The sequence below is a fragment of the Petromyzon marinus genome, chromosome 83, assembly GCF_048934315.1.
Source record: "Petromyzon marinus isolate PM22_M1 ecotype Great Lakes invasive population chromosome 83, UKy_Petmar_22M1.pri1.0, whole genome shotgun sequence".
Taxonomy (NCBI): Eukaryota; Metazoa; Chordata; class Hyperoartia; order Petromyzontiformes; family Petromyzontidae; genus Petromyzon; species Petromyzon marinus.
The window spans coordinates 5406480-5432273 of record NC_133748.1 but is presented as its reverse complement, the minus strand read 5'-3'; the positions used below and the strand labels follow the sequence as shown (position 1 = coordinate 5432273).

Sequence of the window (25794 nt, the reverse complement as noted above, 5' to 3'; positions counted from 1 at the left end):
TCATGGGGATAACCTGGTGTGACCGAGTGCCCCAAACTGAGATACTCTGCAAAATCAACTGCATCACTATGGAGGCTACCATCATCCAGCACACACTCCGCTGGCTCGGTCACGTCATCAGGATGCCAAAGGAGCATCTTGTATGTAAGGCCTTGTATGGCCAGCTGCACCTAGGCCACCGCTCTACAGGGGGGCAGAAAAGGTGCTACAAGGACCAACTGAAGACGGCCATGGAAAAGTGCAGCCTGAACCCTAGCCAGCTGGAGGACATGACTGCAGAATGCTCCATCTGGAGCCAGCTGTGCCAGCAAAGAGTGTCGAAGCTCGAAGAGGACCGAAGTGAGCTACGGAAAAGAAAGCATCTCAAGAGACGTGAAGCCAGAACCATACCTACACCTCCAATCAGCGACTTTGCCTGCTCTGTCTGTAGCAGACGCTGTGGGTTGAGGATTGGACTTCACAGTCACACAAAATCCCACAAATAGAGGCAGAGGTGGAAGGTCATCATCGGATACAATGGACAACCCCGAAGAAGAGAGAAGAGATATTTTCACGATTTAAAACCAAAGGGGTGCAAGGCTGCAGTAAAGGTTAAGAACCACTGCACTACATTATACCTACATTACACTACCATACACTATGTTAAAATACACTACACTATATGCTACACTACTATATACTACACTATACACTACACTACTATACACTCTGCTATGCACTACACGATATACTACACGACCAAGATGTGCCAATAACGTGAGCCATATTGGCACTACAAGACAGAGAAACGAAAGTGAAAACAGCAATGAGTGACGTAAAGTGCAGTGGACACCTACTACGGGCTATCTGTCCCATGGATCGTGATGATAATTTACCCATGGGAAGCCCTCCGCTGATTTCCCAAGGCTTTCTCCCGAAGGTCTTGCGTTATGAGCGATCGACAAATCCCATATTGAATGGTTCATTGAGGAGCGGGAGGAGACCAGGATTCATACAGCCTACTCACGAACGGCTAGGAAGTCTTATCTCCCTCGCCTGGTATACAGGAGGTAGGGGGTTTGATCCCAACCCTGACGTCTGCTGTATATGTGGAGTTTGCGTGTCTCTCCCTCTTTCTCTTCCCTCAGTCGTGTGGATTTGAATCTGGGTCCTCCAGTTTTCCATCCACATTTAGAATAAACATCACTTGTTTAGAGTGTATCACTGCTACTATAAATATCCAAATGATATGCAATTTGCTTCAGCTATGATTTGTGATGGCCAGGTAGCTTCTGAAAAATAGCTGTATAAGCTAAGTGGGCCTTTCCTGGTAAAATTAAAAAGCTTGTAGTTTTTGTTAGATTATCGTTTACTAAATGCACACAGTCCTGAAACATCGCGAGGAGTGTTCAAAACAACACTGTCGATTTTGGCAAGGTTATTTATTTTCAATGTGGATTTTTTTTTTAGTTTTGCGTGTACTAGTGGGCATTCACAAGTCGAGTTTAAAACAAAGTTCGAGTGCAAAACTACAACGTTTTATTGCTTCGCGACCACATTCATCCCACGAAGTCGCATCAATTGAGGAGGCCAGTCACAACCATGCTTGGCCCAAACCCAGATTCCAATCTGACCTCTGAGCCACACCACGGCCATCACTACTACCACCACCATCATCACCACCACCAACAACAACAACCGCCATGTCCCAATAAGTGGCAGTGACATCACCACGGCACTTGTGCCAGGCTATGTGCATGTTAAGGCTATGTGAAGTGTCAAACACCCGCCAGCAGTAGGTCACGTGGCAGACCCAGGTGCTATGGGTCGACTGACTGAGATGACTGGCCGATGCACCACCTGTGCCCCCTACTATGCCAAGTTGCTATGTTTTAGCCACCCGACATTCTGCTCATTGTTGTGAGCGTCACTCCTCTGCCCTCCGTTGTTGCTGGAGGGCGACTGCCTCCAACTGCCCAGTAGCGTCCTTAACGAGTCTCCACCACAGAGGCCGATCTTGACACCGCTTGTACCAGTCATTGGCATGTCCAATCAGCTCTACATACTCTTGTACCACATCACTCCATCTCTTCTCTATCCTGTGCGGTGCCCGTTTAGCTGGCCTAACCAAAAGCATGCGGTGGCTTTTGGTTAGGCCAGCCAACACAGCCTTGCCTACCGGAGGAGCTCACCATTGGGACATTGTCCGAAATTTTCAAAGATTTGTGAGCTCCTTACACAATCCAACCTGGTTAAACCCAGGATAGATCGTAGGCAGGCCAGCTTAAATGTTTCCAACTGGCAAAGATGTTTCATTAGGGGAGTCCACGTTATGCAAGCATAGAGAAGGGAGGGCATGACAGTGGCAGAGAAGACCCAAAGCTTCGTGTGGAGCAACAGACCAGGTAGCTTCCACAGTGATACGCAGCCAATGAAACGTTAATGCCGCTTGACTGATCTGGAGTAAGACCCCTGCTGTCAAACCAGAGCCGGACATGAGCACACTATTCAGGTATGGGAAACACTCCACTATCTCCACAATTGCCCCATCACCAATTGAGAGTTGTGGGGGTGGAGTATCTGATGGTACAAAATACCCAGGCAGGTGCTTAGTTTTGGTGGGACTGATGGTAAGGCCCCACCTCTTAGTTGCACGCTCCAGGTTCAGCAGCAGTGCCTCCAACTCCTCCTCTGAGTGAGCAGCAATCACCAGATCAGCGGCATACGTAACATGGTTGACCAATAGGGAGCCATCTCTTGACCGAACCCAGGCATTGATCAGCCTCCCATTATATCTGTACCAAATGGAAATTCCTCCAGTACAGCTACTGAAAACTTCACGAACTACATAGTCGAAATAGATGTTAAGTAATGTGGGAGCCAGAGGACATCCCTGTCGCACCCCAAGGTGAAAAGGGAATGGCTCCGACTCCCGGCCACGTAGTTTAACCCGGGGCTCGCTCACCATCATTAAGGTCCTTAATGATTGTGAGCAGAGACTAAGGGATTCCGAAAGCACGAAGAACAGCCCAGAGCCATAACCTTTTAATGATATCATAGGCCTTGAAACCACATTGGGGCTCCGCAAGTCTCTCCTCAGCGTGACTTGCAAGGCGATGTTGAATAATCCTTGCCAGAACCTTTCCCAGCACAGAGGAGTGAGATGCCCCTGTAGTTGTTACAGTCTGTGCGGTCCTCCTTCTTAAAGAGAGGGACCACCAGGGCATCCTTCCAATCCTGTGGAACCTGTCCAGTGATCCCGTTTGTTATTATGATGTCATGTAGGGCAGTCTGTGCCCAAACGCAACCCTCCCTCAGCATTTTCCTTGGGAGATCATCTCTGCCTGGTGCATTTCCCGGTCTCAGATTCTGGATTGCCTTCTGTTCTTCTTTAACAGATGGCACCTCAGCCAGCCACTCACAGGGGGTGACTACGTCTTCCAATATTTAAGACACTGCAGCCTCAGCAGGGTCATCCCCACTTTGCCCCATTATGTTTTCCAGGCTGAGGGATTTCCTCTCCCCCAAGACCTCACAGAAATGTTCAGCAAATCTGAAAACCTGTTCCTGGGGGTCGGAGATTTGATCACCGTTCTTTCCTCTAATTATGGTGATAGTTGTGGCACTGCAAATGACGTTTTTGATGGCGTTAGAGTGATTTGTGGTCGCGAGCAACTGAGGCAGACTCCATCTCCTCAGCAACCCGCGACCACCACCCGTCCTTGCAGCTCCTCACGGCTCTCCGAACCTCCGAGTGAAAGCTGCGGTAAGCCTCCTCATTCTATGATGTGGGATGCTATAGATGGTGAGAGTGGGCCTGGCGCTTTTTTCAGCCAGCCTGAATACCTTCTCTGTCCACCAGAGTCTCTGGGAGGTTTGGACCGTGTATCTAAAGCAGCCATTGCAGCTGCATGAGCCACAGTCCTAAATCTCAACCATTTCCTCTCAGCATCATGAGGAGTTCGGGACGAGGTCAACCTCAGCTGCAAGCAATGATGAAATTCTCGCTTGCAACTTTCATCAGCTAGCTCAGATCAGGTCATTGTGTGTTTGAATGGGGTCCTGGGTATCCACCCAAAAGCAGAGTGGAAGAATGGCAGGTGCATCTTACAGATGATAAGTCGATGGTCAGTGGGCAGATCAGCTTCACAGTGGGTCCTGGTACCAAGGATATGGGTCTGCATCCACTGTTCTGTCACTATATAGTCCAGCAGATGTTCTTGCTTTGACCTGGTGTGCATCCATGATGTTGGGTGGATGTGCCGATGCCGGAGAAGCGTCTTGGTAATTACAAGATCATGGGCTGCACAAAAGCCAGCAGCCTCCTACCGATGTTATTGAGCTGATCCGGCCCATGCCTTCCCATCACTTCAGACCAGGTGCCAGCATCATGACCAACTCGGGCATTAAAGTCACCCAACAGGATGACTATCCTGAGGGGCCACTTGTGACCGGAGGTCATAAAAGGCATCTGACTCATCGGCCTTGCCTGCATCCCTCCACTGATGTTCATCTTTGGTGGGGGCATAAGTAACCACGACCACCACTCCTCCCCTCTGGTTTATAGGAAGGGGAGCCCGAAGTAGCCTGGGGCTTACAGGTTCCCACACCTCACTGCCATGCTCCCACACCTCCTTCATTATTTTATGCAGAAGAAGAGCCACTGCCGGTTGTTGGCAGTCTCCTGCCCCGAGTACAGGACTGTCTACCCCTCATGGTAGGCAGGACCCAGAGCCGGTCCACCGGACATCCTGAATACCAGAGATACAGGTGGTACTGGTCGAGCTCCCGACAGAGGAGTGACAGCCTCTCCTCCGCAGTGAGCATTCGAACATTCCACGTGGCCACCCGTAGTGGCTTTTTGCTCTTTCTGGAGTAACGCCAAGGGTAAGGATTCAATCTCCTGGCTCCGCCAAATGTCGTTTGGCCAGGAGACATCATAGATGATTATCCCCCCGGGGCCTCCGGCACAAGCTTAGCTGTATATTTTTTTCGTGGATTAGTGATAATTGAAGGTGGAGGGGTTACCAGCCCCTCGCACCTGTCTAGAGCACACTTTGGATGCTGTGGTGGCTACAAACGCGATGAGGGGAATGGCCAATGTAAATTCGCCCTCCCTACATGGCACTGCTCACCATAGCTTTACCGTCTGGCACTAACATCACCACCACTACCACCATCGCTACCACCACCATCACCACAACCACCATCATCACCACAACCACCACCATCACCACGCGGTCGCCGCGCTCAGAGCACCTCACCTTTGCCTGCCGACCAACCTCCTCTGCTGACATTATCTTGTGGCCCCGGTGCGCACTGCTCGTGATGCAGTCAGTGCACACAAACGCACTGTGCTCCCGGCAGAACATGGCGAGTGCCTTGCCATGCTGAGCACAGAGGTCCAGATTCAGGAGCCTCACTCGTGCCAAGCTCGGGTTGAGCTCCTTCAGCGGCCGTTCCCCTTCCGTGCTGAGACTTGAGAACCTATGGGTACAAACCGTCTTCACTGAGCGACCGTGAATAGTGGCCGGTTCTCCCGTAGCTCACTTGTCCACATTGGGGCACCACGGTGGCAAGATGTTAACTACTTTGGCTGGTGCACAGGAGGTCGTGGGTTCGATCCCGACCCCGATATCTGCTATACATTTAGAGTGTGGGTGTTCATTCTCCCTGTGATCTTATGGATGTTTCCCTTGTTGTCAAGTTTTTTCCTCTGCATTTATAATAAACACTGGGGTACCGCGGTGCTGAGATGTTAAGTACCTCGCCTGGAATGCAGGAGGTCGTGTTCGATCCCATACCCTGACAATGGCTGCTTCTGTATATTTGGAGTCTGCCTCCCTCTCCCATGGTGATTTCATGGATTTTTCTCCGGGTCCTCCATTTTTCCCACTCCACGTTTAGAATCATGCGCTTAGAGTATTTGACTTCTGTTATGAATTTCCACGTGATGATAAGCGAATTGGTTGAGCATTCATTTGTTATAGACAGGTCACTTCTGAAAAAGAGCTATATAACTCAGTGGGCCTTATCTGGTAAAATGTAAAATAGTTTAGTTTAGTATTGTACTGTCACGAAACGTGAGTAGGGACTCGCAAGACAAAAGACAGTTTCACGTTTCAAGTATATTTTGTTTAACCAGATGACAACTCCAGAGACCGGGACCTTTTTTGAGTTTAGTTTGTTGTCCTTCCCCCGTCACCTCCAATTAGCATGGTTGGCTATGTACGGTATGAAAGAGGTTCAACATACATACATGGTATGTTGTAAATGTTGTGGAATTACTGTCCAACACACCGGTGTTCTGAACTAGTAACGAATTGGCATGTTTTGTTTACGTAACAAACCTTACTAATTGGCTGTTTTGGGTGGTGGCAGGTTTAATGACACATTTATATTTACGTGATCTAACCCAAAAAAACCTCGGTTATGGTATACAGCATGTTGTGGGTTGTGTACTCGCTCTGTTTCTGCACAGCAGCGTCTTAAGATGTGGTAGCAGCATGCCTGCTCTGTAAATCCACAACGTGTTACACAATCACGAACAATGTCACAAGACTACCTCTGTAGCTTGATGCCTTTTGTAATTATTTATCATTATGATCCATGGGCTGATAGCCCACATAGTAGGTGGCCACTGCACGTTGTCATTAGTTTCCACTTTTCTCTGTCTTGTAGTGCCAATATGACTCAAGTAGTACCATATCTTTCTAGCACCAATCTCTTATAACGTCGTCAAGCCATTCTCTGTTTTGGTCCTTCACTCTTTCCAGTTCCTTTCATTTTTCCTCAAACAACAACACCACACTTAAAACATTCTGTTGTGTCCAAATAGTGCCAGTTTCCTTCCCATCAATGCCTGCATCATTAGGTGGTCTCTCTTCTTTGGTGCAACCGTTTTCTTACTTTTACTTTGATCACTCTTTATTATTACTCTGTTCGTATTTATAAGGCGCAGCAGACCCAAAAATAGGGCTTCAGAGTGCCATACAGAGAGAGAGAAAATAACTATTTCGAATTAACATATCATAGGAAATAATGTTGTTTAATTTAAACTCTTATTCTGAAACGTTGTCAGTTTTAATGTAAGGTGAGCAACACGAACAAACAGACTCATAAAGATACATCGAGATTCAGAGCCACAGAGATACATACTCATAGAGATACATAGCGATACGTATAGATTCGTAGAGATCAAGATATTTCGATACTCATAGACATACACAGAAACTCACAGGGATACATAGAGATGTTTAGAGATACATAGAGACTCATAAAGTAAATACATAAATATGTCGTTAAACCCGTCACCACCCGACACAGCCAATTAGTAAGGTTTGTCAATTAAAAATAACATGCCAATTTTCTTCTAATACAGCACACCGGTGTGTTGGAGAGCAAAACCACAACATTGACAATCTGAGTACTCAACTTGTAAATGCTGTGTGCTGTACTAGTAACGAATTGGCATGTTCTGTCTACGTGACAAACCTTACTAAATTGGCTGTGTTAGGTGGTGGCGGGTTTAACGACACATTTATATATTTACGTGATCTAACCCAAAAATCATGTATTATGGAGGATATTCGTCGCGAAAGCCTACGTGTTAAACAGACTCATAGAGATGAGATACATATAGACTCATAGACATAGAGACTCATTAGGGACACATAGGAGATTTATAGAGATACAGAGACTAAGAGATACATAGAGACTAAAAGAGATATATAGGTGGAGAAGATGGCAATCTTCCCATGGTCTGCACTGTTACGTGCTTGTCACAAACTAATGTTATCATCCCAGCGATTGAATGCCAAAATGGCCCTCCTGATCAGGATTACAACACCAAAGATCCTTTTCATGGCCAAACTTACTGCAGAATAGGGCCGTCACTACGTGTTTGCCATCTAAACGTAGAGGCACCTATCAAGGCCCAAGTGCGACTTGCTGGGACGTTTCCTCGTAATCCAGGTGGTTCGACGCGCTCCTGCTCCAATAATTTCCTGTACAGCCGACGACGAGAGCCAGCTACCACCATCCTAAGCAGGGACTACCAACGTCACGTGAAATTCCATTTCAAGGACCTCACCACAATGAACGCAGAAAACAACATACTGACAGGCATCATCATCGTCAAAATCAATTATGTATCTGTGATAAATGTATATAAACCTCCAAGAACCACATGGAGCCCAAACATGCTGCCTGCTGTGACCAATCCCGCGGTTTTCGCCGGTGAATAGGTCATCGACTGGGCAGCAACTAGTTACCTGTTCATTCTGTTTGACGCTAAAGATGAAGGCACCATCCATTCCGCACGATGGAGGAAGAATTCAAACCTTTACCTGTGCTTTGTGTCGTGTTCAAGTTCGGGTAAACTGCCGTGTGCTTCCAGAATGGTTCTGGACAATTCCCGAACAGTTAGCACAGGCCAGGCTCGGTGCATATCAGGGTCAAAATTCTGATGATCACGTCCACCCCTGTGCCATGATGCAACTTAAGAAAGTGCAACTGGGAACCTTTTATTGACGCCATCGTGTGCACTGTCTACCTGAATCCACCAAAGTCAGAAAACTATGAACGTTTCACCAAGATTGTCCTCAAGCAGCCCGCTCACAAATTCCATGGAGTTACTGGGCAGAATACACTCCATGCTGGAAAGGAAAAAGCGAGTTCCTGCTCCAGAAATACAGTCAGGAAGCCCAGAGTGTGGAAAAGCTCTCCTAGACTCCCTAAATGAATCCAGGAGCCAAAGGTGGACAGAAGCGATGCAGTCATTAGATTTCAAGCCATAAAGCCTGGTGCCTCCTGAGATACCAAGGAGCGGCACCACCACCGAGAAACAAGACCGCCAATGTACCCATCAATGCCATCGCCACACAGATGCTATTGAATGGAAAGATCTCTACAGATCGGCAAACAAGACAGCGAGTGAAATGAAAACTCCACCAATTAATAGCGGAATGTGCACCGACAACAGCCTTGTTATCCCCCTTCAATGAAGAAGAGGTCATTGATGCCATGAAAGCCACCAGATCAGGAAAGGCCACAGGATTAAATGGGATTTATCCAGAGTTCCTTAAACACCTTGGCCAAAAAGGATGCCACTGGCTGGCCAGATTGTTTTCAGACATTATGTCCTTAGGCAAGTTCCCCAAAAATGGCGACAAATGAAGGTCATTGCCATTCTGGAAATCAACCGCAAACCCAAATAAGTTCTGCCCCATATATCTGCTTTTTACAGTGTACAGACTTCTATAGAGGATGCTACTGACCTGTATGTCACCGATCTTCGAGGAAACTATACCAACTGAACAGGCTGGCTTCAGCCCTGGCCACAGCATTTGCTATCAAGTGTTGTAACTCACCACACACATTAAAGCTGGCTACAAGTGCAAAAACATCACAGGGGCCGCTTTCATCGACCAATCACTGGCCTATGACACAGTATGGTGGGAAGGCCTCATGCTAAAGCTGTCTAAGGTCATCAGATCCCAGCAAACCCTCAGACTTCTATCATCGCTACTGTCTAACCGGCCATACCGTGTCCACCTAGAGAACACTGTCAGCAGAGCCCACTTCCTCAGTAACGGGCTCCCACAAGGATCAGTGCTTTCTGTGGCACTTTTAACATATAGATATAAGTGACCTCCCTGTCACCGTCGGCCGGAAATTTGGCTACGCCGATGACCTAGCACTTGCCGTCCAAAGAACGACTCAAAATTGAGGTGCAAAATGACCTGTGCGAAGACCTCAAGAAACTTGAAACGTACTTCAAGTACTGGAGGCTCCGCCCAAACCCAAGGAAAACTGTTGTAACGTTATTCCACCTGAACAATGCAAGCGCCGACCAGAAACTGGCCGTCACTTTCTGTGGCGAAGAGGTCCAGCACGACAAGTACATCAAATACCTCGGTGTAACTCTTGCCAGCAGCCTCGCCTTCCACATAATTTGCAGAATACTGCTGTAAAAACAAAATTGCGAGTTAATCTCGTTCATAAACTGGCCGGAACAACATGGGGAGCAAATTGCAACAACCCTCCGGACGGCCCCCACAGCACTAGTCTTCTCTGCGGCAGGATATTGTGCCTGAGCCTGGAACAAAAGCGTGCACACAAAGGTGGTGGACACAAAGGTAAATGCATCCATGAGGATCATCTCAGGGATGCTAAAGAGCACACCATTGCAGTGGCTTTCGGTCCTCGCAAATATCGATCCTACGCAGCTCTGTCGCGATGCTGCATCTGTGACGGAGTACTGCAAGGCCATCGTAAATCCAAACCTCCCAATAAACAAAGACATCTCCATGCCCCCACCACACAGGCTCAAAATCCAGAAAACTTTTCTGGCAATATGCAAGGAACATACATGATGATGACAAGACCACCAAAGCACGATGAGAGGAAACCTGGGCAAACACCAAAATCTTGCAGAAATCCATCATCAGCGACCCTGAAATCCTCCCAACAGGATCTCATCTACCGAAGAAGATCTGGTCCTCCTTGAATCAGATCCGGACACTCCGTGGAAGATGTGGACACTTGTGACTGTGGTGCAAGATCTCAGACCGTGCAACATATCAGATCATTCAACGGCGATCTGAAACAAATCCATGCGGCTACTCCTGGAGAAGTCGAATCAATATCAAATCTCGAAATCAATTTGTTATCTGTTGCTGTCCCCAAAAATGCCATACAAAAGAATAAGAAAGGGATACATAGACTCATAGAGCTATATTGCGACTAATAGAGATACATATAGACACATGGGAGACTCACAGAGTTACATAGAGACACATAGAGATAGACAGAGACTTTGTGAAAAGTGGGCTAAATTTTTCCCAATCCGAGCCAGCTGGCTCAACAAATGTAATTCACTAAACTAATGGACTAACCGACCAACTAACCAACTAACTATCTTTTCCCGGGAACAGAACCTGTCCACGATGCTGGCCAGCTTGAAGTTTTTCTCGAGCTGCTTCCGCATCTCCTCCTTGGAGCCAAAGGGCAAGACCCTGCGGCACTCGGGGCAGGCGCAGGCACCGTCGCGCCACACGCTCACGATGCATTCTCTGCAGAAGGTGTGTGGGCAGCCCAGCAGCACGGGGTCGACGTAGAGGTGCAGGCAGATAGAGCAAGTCAGCTCCTCCTCCAGGCCCCGGTCCCGGCCACCTGCTGCTGCCGCCGCTGCCATGCTGAGTGGAGCCGATCCGGTCTGCTCCAGCAAATCCTAACGAGGTGGGACAGGTGGCCAAAATAGACAACAACAACAAAATCATAAAGTTTGGAGACAATTTTGAGTAGGTGTATCTCTGCGTTGTGTTCTGTCCTCCGGAAAAGTGGGGCGACTCGACAACAGCTGAGCACGAGGGTGTTTGCGGAATGGCTGAACTTTAGATCAAACTTGTTCTTCCAAAGGGCAATTGCGTATCTGCAATAGCGACATCCAAAACGTGTCGAGCATAGCGCTCAATAATCGTGCTCTGTGCAAGATGCACCTGGTCAGACTCGTCTACCCTGTATCTGCTTCTTTATTTATTTCATTTCCCGTTTAAAAATTATTTCAACTAAACTATATTTTTTCGTTATTTCAACAGGTAAGGCTCACCGAGCTATGTAGTTATTTTTTAGAAGCAACCAGGCCACAAATTATAGCTCAAAGAAGTAGCTTATCATCACGTCCAAATTTACAGTGATCAAAATGCCTAGGGATTCATAGAGACGCACAGATATGCAATGAGAACCATACATGTTTATATGCATGTTTATTAAACTTATTTCACACCGTAAATAGCCAACAATGCTACATGGAGGTGCGGGGAAATCTGCACTGGTGCCTGCTTGAGGGCGAGATTAGCAAATAAAACAAAGACTGATTAATTGATCGATGTCACCGTGGAACAGGTCCAGGTTATGAAAATGCTGGGGCCCTAAGCTACGTCGTGCTTAAGAGGCCCCATCATATCGGAATTAAAATACAGTACACAGATACCCATAGAGACACCACAGAGATGCATAGAAATGCAGAGATACATATAGACTAATCTATGTTAATTTTACCAGGTAAGGTCCACTGAGCTGTGTAGATCTTTTTGAGAAGCGACCTGGCCACCACAAATTATAGCTCAACGAAGTGGCTCATTATCATCACCATTATGTGGAGATTTAAAGCTGCAGCCAAATACTCTAAACGCATCACGTTGATTCTGAAGGGGAGGGAACAACCGGAGAACCCGGAGAAAAATCCACGCAGTGACAACCACGGGGAGAGACAAAAATTACAAATAAACAGCAGCAGGCATCGTCAGGGTCGGGATGGAACCCACGACCTCCTGTACCCCGGGCGAGGTAGTCAACATCTACGTAGCTACCGTGAAGTGGAGATACGCAGAGCCCCAAGCATGGGCGATTTATGACAATGCTGGGGCCCTAAGATATTTCTATTTGTCAACGGGCTATGTAAAAAAAAGTAGAACGTGTGTACGATTGTAAGTTTTGTTCATACTTAAGAGGGCCCCCGTCGTTAATGAATGCCAGGCTGACTTAGCTGTAGCTCACTTAGCCGAGGCCGAAATCTGACCCTGCCACAGAACGAAGAAGCCGTCAAAGCCACCACCCCCCTCAAGGCCACGTAATTGTTGGCCAGGTTATGATTCCTTGGGGTTTACTGGTTAACGCGACCAATCGGGTTGGCGCCGCTGTTATAGACAATGTGAGGATCTGTATTTATCAACTGAAGGAGTAATCCGGATGGAGCTATGAAGCTCTTTGTTTCAGATGTCCAGTAAAGAGTTATGGATCAGAGAATTAAATCGACAACAATACAAAACAACAATACACACAGAATATATACTGTTAGTATACCACACTCAGTCAGTACACACACAGAGAGTAAACCACACAGTATACACCGAGTACACACACAGTCAATACACACACAGTACACACACACAGAGTACACCACACAGTATGCAGTGTACTTACAGTCAGTTCACACATAATAATAAACCAGTCTACACAGTGTAAACACAGTCAATACACACAGACTACACCACACAGTATGCAGTGTGCACACATTAGTCCACACACACAATACACCACACAGTATACACAAAGTACACTCAGCCAGCACATACACAGAGTACACCACGCTGTATACACCGTGTACACATTGTCAGTACACACACAGTATACACAGTGTAAACACAGTATATATACACTCATACAGTCCACCATGTAACATAAATAGTGTACAGTCAGTACACACAGATTACACCACCCAGTATAGACAGTGTACACACAAACACAGCACACCACACAGTATAAACAGTGTACACACAAACACAGCACACCACACAGTATAAACAGTGTACACATAGTATGCACACGATGCAGAGACAGACTACACCACACAGTACACAGTGTACACACAGTCTACACCACACAGTATACAGACTACACCACACAGTACACAGTGTACACACAGTCTACACCACACAGTATACACAGACTACACCACACAGTACACGCAGACTACACCACACAGTATACACAGTGTACACACAGTCAGTTCACACGCACAATAATACACCACAGTCTACATAGTGTAAACACAGTCAACACACAGAGTACACCACACAGTATACACAGTGTACACACAGACTACACCAAACAGTACACACAGACTACACCACACAGTATACACAGTGTACACACAGACTACACCACACAGTGTACACACAGACTACACCACACAGTACACAGTGTACACACAGTCTACACAGACTACACCACACAGTATACACAGTGTACACACAGTACACACAGACTACACCACACAGTATACACAGTGTACACACAGTGTACACACAGACTACACCACACAGTATACACAGTGTACACACAGTACACACAGACTACACCACAAAGTATACACAGTGTACACACAGAGTACACCACACAGTACACACAGACTACACACAGTACACACAGACTACACCACACAGTACACACAGACTACACCACACAGTATACACAGTGTACACACAGAGTACACCACACAGTACACACAGACTACACCACACAGTACACGCAGACTACACCACACAGTATACAGTGTACACACAGTACACACAGACTACACCACGCAGTATACACAGTGTACACACAGACTACACCACAGTACACAGTGTACACACAGACTACACCACAGTATACACAGTGTACACACATACTACACCACACAGTATACAGTGTACACACAGTACACACAGACTACACCACACAGTATACACAGTGTACACACAGAGTACACCACACAGTACACACAGACTACACCACACAGTACACACAGTGTACACACAGACTACACCACAGTATACACAGTGTACACACAGACTACACCACACAGTACACAGTGTACACACAGACTACACCACACAGTATACACAGTATACACACAGACTACACCACACAGTATACACAGTGTACACACAGTGTACACACAGACTACACCACACAGTATACACAGTGTGTACACAGTACACACAGACTACACCACACAGTATACACAGTGTACACACAGTACACACAGACCTCACCACACGGTATACACAGTGTACACACAGTACACACAGACTACACCACAGTATACACAGTGTACATACAGACTACACCACACAGTATACACAGACTACACCACACAGTTCACGCAGACTACACCACACAGTATACACAGTGTACACACAGTACACACAGACTACACCACACAGTATACACAGTGTACACACAGTACACACAGACTACACCACACAGTATACAGTGTACACACAGTGTACACCACACAGTACACACAGACTACACCACACAGTATACAGTGTACACACAGTACACACAGACTACACCACAGAATACACAGTGTACACACAGACTACACCACACAGTATACACAGTGTACACACAGTACACACAGACTACACCACACAGTATACACAGTGTACACACAGTACACACAGACTACACCACAAAGTATACACAGTGTACACACATTACACACAGACTACACCACACAGTATACACAGTGTACACACAGACTACACCATACAGTACACACAGACTACACCACACAGTATACACAGACTACACCACATAGTACACAGTGTACACACAGACTACACCACACAGTGTACACAGTGTACACACAGTACACACAGACTACACCACACAGTGTACACACAGTGTACACACAGACTACACCTCACAGTATACACAGTGTACACACAGACTACACCACACAGTACACACAGACTACACCACACAGTATACACAGTGTACACACAGTACACACAGACTACACCACACAGTATACACAGTGTACAAACAGTACACACAGACTACACCACACAGTATACACAGTGTACACACAGACTACACCACACAGTATACACAGTGTACACACAGACTACACCACACAGTATACACAGTGTACACACAGACTACACCACACAGTATACACAGTGTACACACAGTACACACAGACTACACCACACAGTATACACAGTGTACACACAGTACACACAGACTACACCACACAGTATACACAGTGTACACACAGTACACACAGACTACACCACAAAGTATACACAGTGTACACAAAGTACACACAGACTACACCACACAGTATACACAGTGTACACACAGTACACACAGACTACACCACACAGTATACACAGTGTACACACAGTACACACAGACTACACCACACAGTATACAGTGTACACACAGTGTACACCACACAGTACACACAGACTACACCACACAGTATACAGTGTACACAGAGTACACACAGACTACACCACAGAATACACAGTGTACACACAAACTACACCACACAGTATACACAGTGTACACACAGTACACACAGACTACACCACACAGTATACACAGTGTACACACAGTACACACAGACTACACCACAAAGTATACACAGTGTACACACAGTACACACAGACTACACCACACAGTATACACAGTGTACACACAGACTACACCATACAGTACACACAGACTACACCACACAGTATACACAGACTACACCACATAGTACACAGTGTACACACAGACTACACCACACAGTGTACACAGTGTACACACAGTACACAAAGACTACACCACACAGTACACACAGTGTACACACAGTGTACACACAGACTACACCTCACAGTATACACAGTGTACACACAGACTACACCACACAGTATACAGTGTACACACAGTGTACACCACACAGTACACACAGACTACACCACACAGTATACAGTGTACACACAGTACACACAGACTACACCACAGAATACACAGTGTACACACAGACTACACCACACAGTATACACAGTGTACACACAGTACACACAGACTACACCACACAGTATACACAGTGTACACACAGTACACACAGACTACACCACAAAGTATACACAGTGTACACACATTACACACAGACTACACCACACAGTATACACAGTGTACACACAGACTACACCATACAGTACACACAGACTACACCACACAGTATACACAGACTACACCACATAGTACACAGTGTACACACAGACTACACCACACAGTGTACACAGTGTACACACAGTACACACAGACTACACCACACAGTGTACACACAGTGTACACACAGACTACACCTCACAGTATACACAGTGTACACACAGACTACACCACACAGTACACACAGACTACACCACACAGTATACACAGTGTACACACAGTACACACAGACTACACCACACAGTATACACAGTGTACAAACAGTACACAAAGACTACACCACACAGTATACACAGTGTACACACAGACTACACCACACAGTATACACAGTGTACACACAGACTACACCACACAGTATACACAGTGTACACACAGACTACACCACACAGTATACACAGTGTACACACAGACTACACCACACAGTATACACAGTGTACACACAGTACACACAGACTACACCACACAGTATACACAGTGTACACACAGTACACACAGACTACACCACACAGTATACACAGTGTACACACAGTACACACAGACTACACCACAAAGTATACACAGTGTACACAAAGTACACACAGACTACACCACACAGTATACACAGTGTACACACAGTACACACAGACTACACCACACAGTATACACAGACTACACCACATAGTACACAGTGTACACACAGACTACACCACACAGTGTACACAGTGTACACACAGTACACACAGACTACACCACACAGTGTACACACAGTGTACACACAGACTACACCTCACAGTATACACAGTGTACACACAGACTACACCACACAGTACACACAGACTACACCACACAGTATACACAGTGTACACACAGTACACACAGACTACACCACACAGTATACACAGTGTACAAACAGTACACAAAGACTACACCACACAGTATACACAGTGTACACACAGACTACACCACACAGTATACACAGTGTACACACAGACTACACCACACAGTATACACAGTGTACACACAGACTACACCACACAGTATACACAGTGTACACACAGACTACACCACACAGTATACACAGTGTACACACAGTACACACAGACTACACCACACAGTATACACAGTGTACACACAGTACACACAGACTACACCACACAGTATACACAGTGTACACACAGTACACACAGACTACACCACAAAGTATACACAGTGTACACAAAGTACACACAGACTACACCACACAGTATACACAGTGTACACACAGTACACACAGACTACACCACACAGTATACACAGTGTACACACAGTACACACAGACTACACCACACAGTATACAGTGTACACACAGTGTACACCACACAGTACACACAGACTACACCACACAGTATACAGTGTACACACAGTACACACAGACTACACCACAGAATACACAGTGTACACACAGACTACACCACACAGTATACACAGTGTACACACAGTACACACAGACTACACCACACAGTATACACAGTGTACACACAGTACACACAGACTACACCACAAAGTATACACAGTGTACACACATTACACACAGACTACACCACACAGTATACACAGTGTACACACAGACTACACCATACAGTACACACAGACTACACCACACAGTATACACAGACTACACCACATAGTACACAGTGTACACACAGACTACACCACACAGTGTACACAGTGTACACACAGTACACACAGACTACACCACACAGTGTACACACAGTGTACACACAGACTACACCTCACAGTATACACAGTGTACACACAGACTACACCACACAGTACACACAGACTACACCACACAGTATACACAGTGTACACACAGTACACACAGACTACACCACACAGTATACACAGTGTACAAACAGTACACAAAGACTACACCACACAGTATACACAGTGTACACACAGACTACACCACACAGTATACACAGTGTACACACAGACTACACCACACAGTATACACAGTGTACACACAGACTACACCACACAGTATACACAGTGTACACACAGACTACACCACACAGTATACACAGTGTACACACAGTACACACAGACTACACCACACAGTATACACAGTGTACACACAGTACACACAGACTACACCACACAGTATACACAGTGTACACACAGTACACACAGACTACACCACAAAGTATACACAGTGTACACAAAGTACACACAGACTACACCACACAGTATACACAGTGTACACACAGTACACACAGACTACACCACACAGTATACACAGACTACACCACATAGTACACAGTGTACACACAGACTACACCACACAGTGTACACAGTGTACACACAGTACACACAGACTACACCACACAGTGTACACACAGTGTACACACAGACTACACCTCACAGTATACACAGTGTACACACAGACTACACCACACAGTACACACAGACTACACCACACAGTATACACAGTGTACACACAGTACACACAGACTACATCACACAGTATACACAGTGTACACACAGTGTACACACAGACTACACCACACAGTATACACAGTGTACAAACAGTACACACAGACTACACCACACAGTATACACAGTGTACACACAGACTACACCACACAGTATACACAGTGTACACACAGACTACACCACACAGTATACACAGTGTACACACAGACTACACCACACAGTATACACAGTGTACACACAGACTACACCACACAGTATACACAGTGTACACACAGTACACACAGACTACACCACACAGTATACACAGTGTACACACAGTACACACAGACTACACCACACAGTATACACAGTGTACACACAGTACACACAGACTACACCACAAAGTATACACAGTGTACACAAAGTACACACAGACTACACCACACAGTATACACAGTGTACACACAGACTACACCACACAGTATACACAGTGTACACACAGTACACACAGACTACACCACAGTATACACAGTGTACACACAGACTACACCACACAGTACACACAGACTACACCACACAGTATACACAGTGTACACACAGACTACACCACACAGTACACACAGACTACACCACACAGTATACACAGTGTACACACAGACTACACCACACAGTATACACAGTGTACACACAGTACACACAGACTACACCACACAGTATACACAGTGTACACACAGTACACACAGACTACACCACACAGTATACAGTGTACACACAGTGTACACCACACAGTACACACAGACTACACCACACAGTATACAGTGTACACACAGTACACACAGACTACACCACAGAATACACAGTGTACACACAGTGTACACACAGACTACACCACACAGTACACACAGTGTACACACAGACTACACCACACAGTATACACAGTGTACACACAGTACACACAGACTACACCACACAGTATACACAGTGTACACACAGTACACACAGACTACACCACAAAGTATACACAGTGTACACACAGTACACACAGACTACACCACACAGTATACACAGTGTACACACAGACTACACCACACAGTATACACAGTGTACAAACAGTACACACAGACTACACCACACAGTATACACAGTGTACACACAGACTACACCACACAGTATACACAGTGTACACACAGACTACACCACACAGTATACACAGTGTACACACAGACTACACCACACAGTATACACAGTGTACACACAGTACACACAGACTACACCACACAGTACACAGTTTACACACAGACTACACCACACAGTATACACAGTGTACACACAGTACACAGACTACACCACACAGTACACACAGACTACACCACACAGTATACAGTGTACACACAGTACACACAGACTACACCACAGAATACACAGTGTACACACAGTGTACACACAGACTACACCACACAGTACACACAGTGTACACACAGACTACACCACACAGTATACACAGTGTACACACAGTACACACAGACTACACCACACAGTATACACAGTGTACACACAGTACACACAGACTACACCACAAAGTATACACAGTGTACACACAGTACACACAGACTACACCACACAGTATACACAGTGTACACACAGACTACACCACACAGTATACACAGTGTACAAACAGTACACACAGACTACACCACACAGTATACACAGTGTACACACAGACTACACCACACAGTATACACAGTGTACACACAGACTACACCACACAGTATACACAGTGTACACACAGACTACACCACACAGTATACACAGTGTACACACAGTACACACAGACTACACCACACAGTACACAGTTTACACACAGACTACACCACACAGTATACACAGTGTACACACATTACACAGACTACACCACACAGTACACACAGACTACACCACACAGTACACACAGAGCACACCACACAGTACACACAGTGTATACACAGACTACACCACACAGTATACACAGTGTACACACAGACTACACCACACAGTACACACAGACTACACACAGTACACACAGAGTACACCACACAGTACACACAGACTACACCACACAGTATACACAGTGTACACACAGACTACACCACACAGTATACACACAGTACACACAGACTACACCACAGTATACACAGTGTTCACACAGACTACACCACACAGTATACAGTGTACACACAGTACATACAGACTACACCACACAGTATACATAGTGTACACAGTACACACAGACTACACCACACAGTATACACAGTGTACACACAGACTACACAAGACTACACCACACAGTATACACAGTGTACATACAGACTACACCACACAGTATACACAGTGTACACACAGTACACACAGACTACACCACACAGTATACACAGTGTACACACAGACTACACCACACAGTATACACAGTGTACACACAGACTACACCACACTGTATACACAGTGTACACACAGACTACACCACACAGTATACACAGTGTACACACAGACTACACCACACAGTATACACAGTGTACACACAGACTACACCACACAGTATACACAGTGTACACACAGTACACACAGACTACACCACACAGTACACAGTTTACACACAGACTACACCACACAGTATACACAGTGTACACACAGTACACAGACTACACCACACAGTACACACAGACTACACCACACAGTATACAGTGTACACACAGTACACACAGACTACACCACAGAATACACAGTGTACACACAGTGTACACACAGACTACACCACACAGTACACACAGTGTACACACAGACTACACCACACAGTATACACAGTGTACACACAGTACACACAGACTACACCACACAGTATACACAGTGTACACACAGTACACACAGACTACACCACAAAGTATACACAGTGTACACACAGTACACACAGACTACACCACACAGTATACACAGTGTACACACAGACTACACCACACAGTATACACAGTGTACAAACAGTACACACAGACTACACCACACAGTATACACAGTGTACACACAGACTACACCACACAGTATACACAGTGTACACACAGACTACACCACACAGTATACACAGTGTACACACAGACTACACCACACAGTATACACAGTGTACACACAGTACACACAGACTACACCACACAGTACACAGTTTACACACAGACTACACCACACAGTATACACAGTGTACACACAGTACACAGACTACACCACACAGTACACACAGACTACACCACACAGTACACACAGAGCACACCACACAGTACACACAGTGTATACACAGACTACACCACACAGTATACACAGTGTACACACAGACTACACCACACAGTACACACAGACTACACACAGTACACACAGAGTACACCACACAGTACACACAGACTACACCACACAGTATACACAGTGTACACACAGACTACACCACACAGTATACACACAGTACACACAGACTACACCACAGTATACACAGTGTTCACACAGACTACACCACACAGTATACAGTGTACACACAGTACATACAGACTACACCACACAGTATACATAGTGTACACAGTACACACAGACTACACCACACAGTATACACAGTGTACACACAGACTACACAAGACTACACCACACAGTATACACAGTGTACATACAGACTACACCACACAGTATACACAGTGTACACAGAGTACACACAGACTACACCACACAGTATACACAGTGTACACACAGACTACACCACACAGTATACACAGTGTACACACAGACTACACCACACTGTATACACAGTGTACACATAGACTACACCACACAGTATACACAGTGTACACACAGTACACACAGACTACACCACACAGTATACACACAGTATACACAGACTACACAGAGTGTATACGGTACACACAGAGTACAGTACACATACACACAGAGTACAGTACATACACACAGAGTACAGTACATACACACAGAGTACAGTACACCCACAGAGTGCAGTACACCCACCCAGAGTACAGTACACCCACAGAGTACAGTACACCCACAGAGTACAGTACACACACCTAGTACAGTACACACACCTAGTACAGTACACCCACGGAGTACAGTACACCCACGGAGTACAGTACACCCACAGAGTACAGTACACCCACAGAGTACAGTACACCCACAGAGTACAGTACACCCGCAGAGTACAGTACACCCACAGAGTACAGTACACCCACAGAGTACAGTACACCCACAGAGTACAGTACACCCACAGAGTACAGTACACCCACAGAGTACAGTACACCCACAGAGTACACCACTCATGCAGTCCCACCTCAGCACGATCCTCGCAGTCAGGACGGTGCTGAAACGTTCAACTATTTAGGCTGTCAACTAAAACACAACCGTGGGCCCGTGACCCCGTGTCTGGGCATCTACACTATGATCATCATCATGGAAACGTCGTCCCATGTCCGTGCACCGAAGAGGGAGAACGCCACCCAGCTGAGTCCCCTGCTCGCTACGCGTGGTCTCTCAGAACTCTGCTCTGGGGAGTCAACTTCCTTAGAGGTGGCGGAATTATTTTACCTCAACACCTCCACTCCCACCTCTACACCCTACCCCACCTCCACTCCCACCTCTACACCCTACCCCACCTTCACTCCCACCTCTACACCCTACCCCACCTCCACTCCCACCTTTACACCCTACCCCACCTCCACTCCCCACCTCTACACCCTACCCCACCTCCACTCCCCACCTCTACACCCTACCCCACCTCCACTCCCACCTCTACACCCTACCCCACCTCCACTCCCCACCTCTACACCCTACCCCACCTCCACTCCCACCTTTACACCCTACCCCACCTCCACTCCCACCTCTACACCCTACCCCACCTCCACTCCCACCTCTACACCCTACCCCACCTCCACTCCCACCTCTACACCCTACCCCACCTCCACTCCCACCTTTACACCCTACCCCACGTCCACTCCCACCTCTACACCCTACCCCACCTTCACTCCCACCTTTACACCCTACCCCACCTCCACTCCCACCTTTACACCCTACCCCACCTCCACTCCCACCTCTACACCCTACCCCACCTCCACTCCCACCTCTACACCCTACCCCACCTCCACTCCCACCTCTACACCCTACCCCACCTCCACTCCCACCTTTACACCCTACCCCACCTCCACTCCCACCTCTACACCCTACCCCACCTCCACTCCCACCGCTACACCCTACCCCACCTCCACTCCCACCTTTACACCCTACCCCACCTCCACTCCCACCTCTACACCCTACCCCACCTCCACTCCCACCTCTACACCGTACCTCACCTCCACTCCCACCTTACACGCTACCCCACCATCTAAGCAACCTGTAGCAGACGTCTAAACACTTGCTCGTTAGTGTGTTAAGTTTCGTTGAGCCGGCTGGGTGAGAATTTGGTAGAAACCCAGCCCACTTTTCAAGCAGTCTCTAAGTATCTCTAGGAGTCTCTCTGTGTATCTCTATGAGTGTCTCTATGTATCTCTATGAGTCTCTCTATGTATATGAGTCTCTCTGTGTATCTCTATGAGTCTCTCTATGTACAGTGAGGGAAAAAAGTATTTGATCCCCTGCTGATTTTGTACGTTTGCCCACTGACAAAGAAATGATCAGTATATAATTTTAATGGTAGGTTTATTTGAACAGTGAGAGACAGAATAACAACAACAAAATCCAGAAAAACGCATGTCAAAAATTTTATAAATTGATTTGCATTTTAATGAGGGAAGTAATTATTTGACCCCCTCTCAATCAGAAAGATTTCTGGCTCCCAGGTAACTTTTATACAGGTAATGAGCTGAGATTAGGAGCACACTCTTAAAGGGAGTGCTCCTAATCTCAGCTTGTTACCTGTGTAAAATACACCTGTCCACAGAAACAATCAATCAGATTACAAACTCTCCACCATGGCCAAGACCAAAGAGCTCTCCAAGGATGTCAGGGACAAGATTGTAGACCTACACAAGGCTGGAATGGGCAACAAGACCATTGACAAGTAGCTTGGCGAGAAGGTGTCAACAGTTGGTGCGATTATTCGCAAATGGAAGAAACACAAAAGAACTGTCAATCTCCCTCGGCCTGGGGCTCCATGCAAGATCTCACCTCGTGGAGTTGCAATGATCATGAGAATGGTGAGGAATCAGGCCAGAACTACACGGGAGGATCTTGTCAATGATCTCAAAGCAGCTGGGACCATAGTCACCAAGAAAACAATTGGTAACACACTATGCCGTGAAGGACTGAAATCTTTTCTAGATTTGAAGCTTTCGTGACTGCCAGGATCCATACTCTTTGGTTCTATTCGGTAAAGTCACGTAGGTAAAAAATAAAACAACAAAAATCACGACGTTTCGGCCACAACACAAAAGGATACTTGTGTTGTGGCCGAAAAGTCGTGATTTTTGTTGTTTTATTTTTTACCCACGTGACTTTACCGAATAGAACCAAACAGTATGGATCCTTGCAGTCACAAAAGCTTCAAATCTAGAATTGATAGCCTCTACAGGGAGGGTTTTCACCTATCTGTGAGAGCTTTTAACAGACGAGACAAGAAGTCACAGCTCATCGAGACGCTAACCTTCCTCAAAAGATGCCGCGACCACAAGGTAATACCCATCGCCTTCACACTCACTTCTGCTGCTGTGTCCTCACCGAATTCTAAACAGATTCACACAGCTTAAAGGACGCGACCTGGGCTTGGCTGTCTTCACTCCAACGCTGTCCTCTGGACAGTACAGTCCCTTCACCTGA

General features: G+C 46.4%; 1 protein-coding gene across 1 annotated transcript in view; it reads right to left on the bottom strand.

Annotated features, from left to right (window-relative positions):
* Positions 1 to 23617, bottom strand: part of LOC142907786 (tripartite motif-containing protein 14-like) — a 40200-nt gene extending 16583 nt beyond the window's left edge. Inside the window, exons 1-3 of the mRNA XM_076057584.1 lie at positions 23318 to 23617; positions 10920 to 11212; positions 5244 to 5466 (exon numbers count right to left, since the gene is read on the bottom strand). Of these exons, the coding sequence (XP_075913699.1) occupies positions 5244 to 5466; positions 10920 to 11176 (480 nt within the window). The 5' untranslated portion in view covers positions 11177 to 11212; positions 23318 to 23617. The remainder of the gene's footprint in view (positions 1 to 5243; positions 5467 to 10919; positions 11213 to 23317) is intronic.
* Positions 23618 to 25794: the final 2177 nt, after the last annotated feature.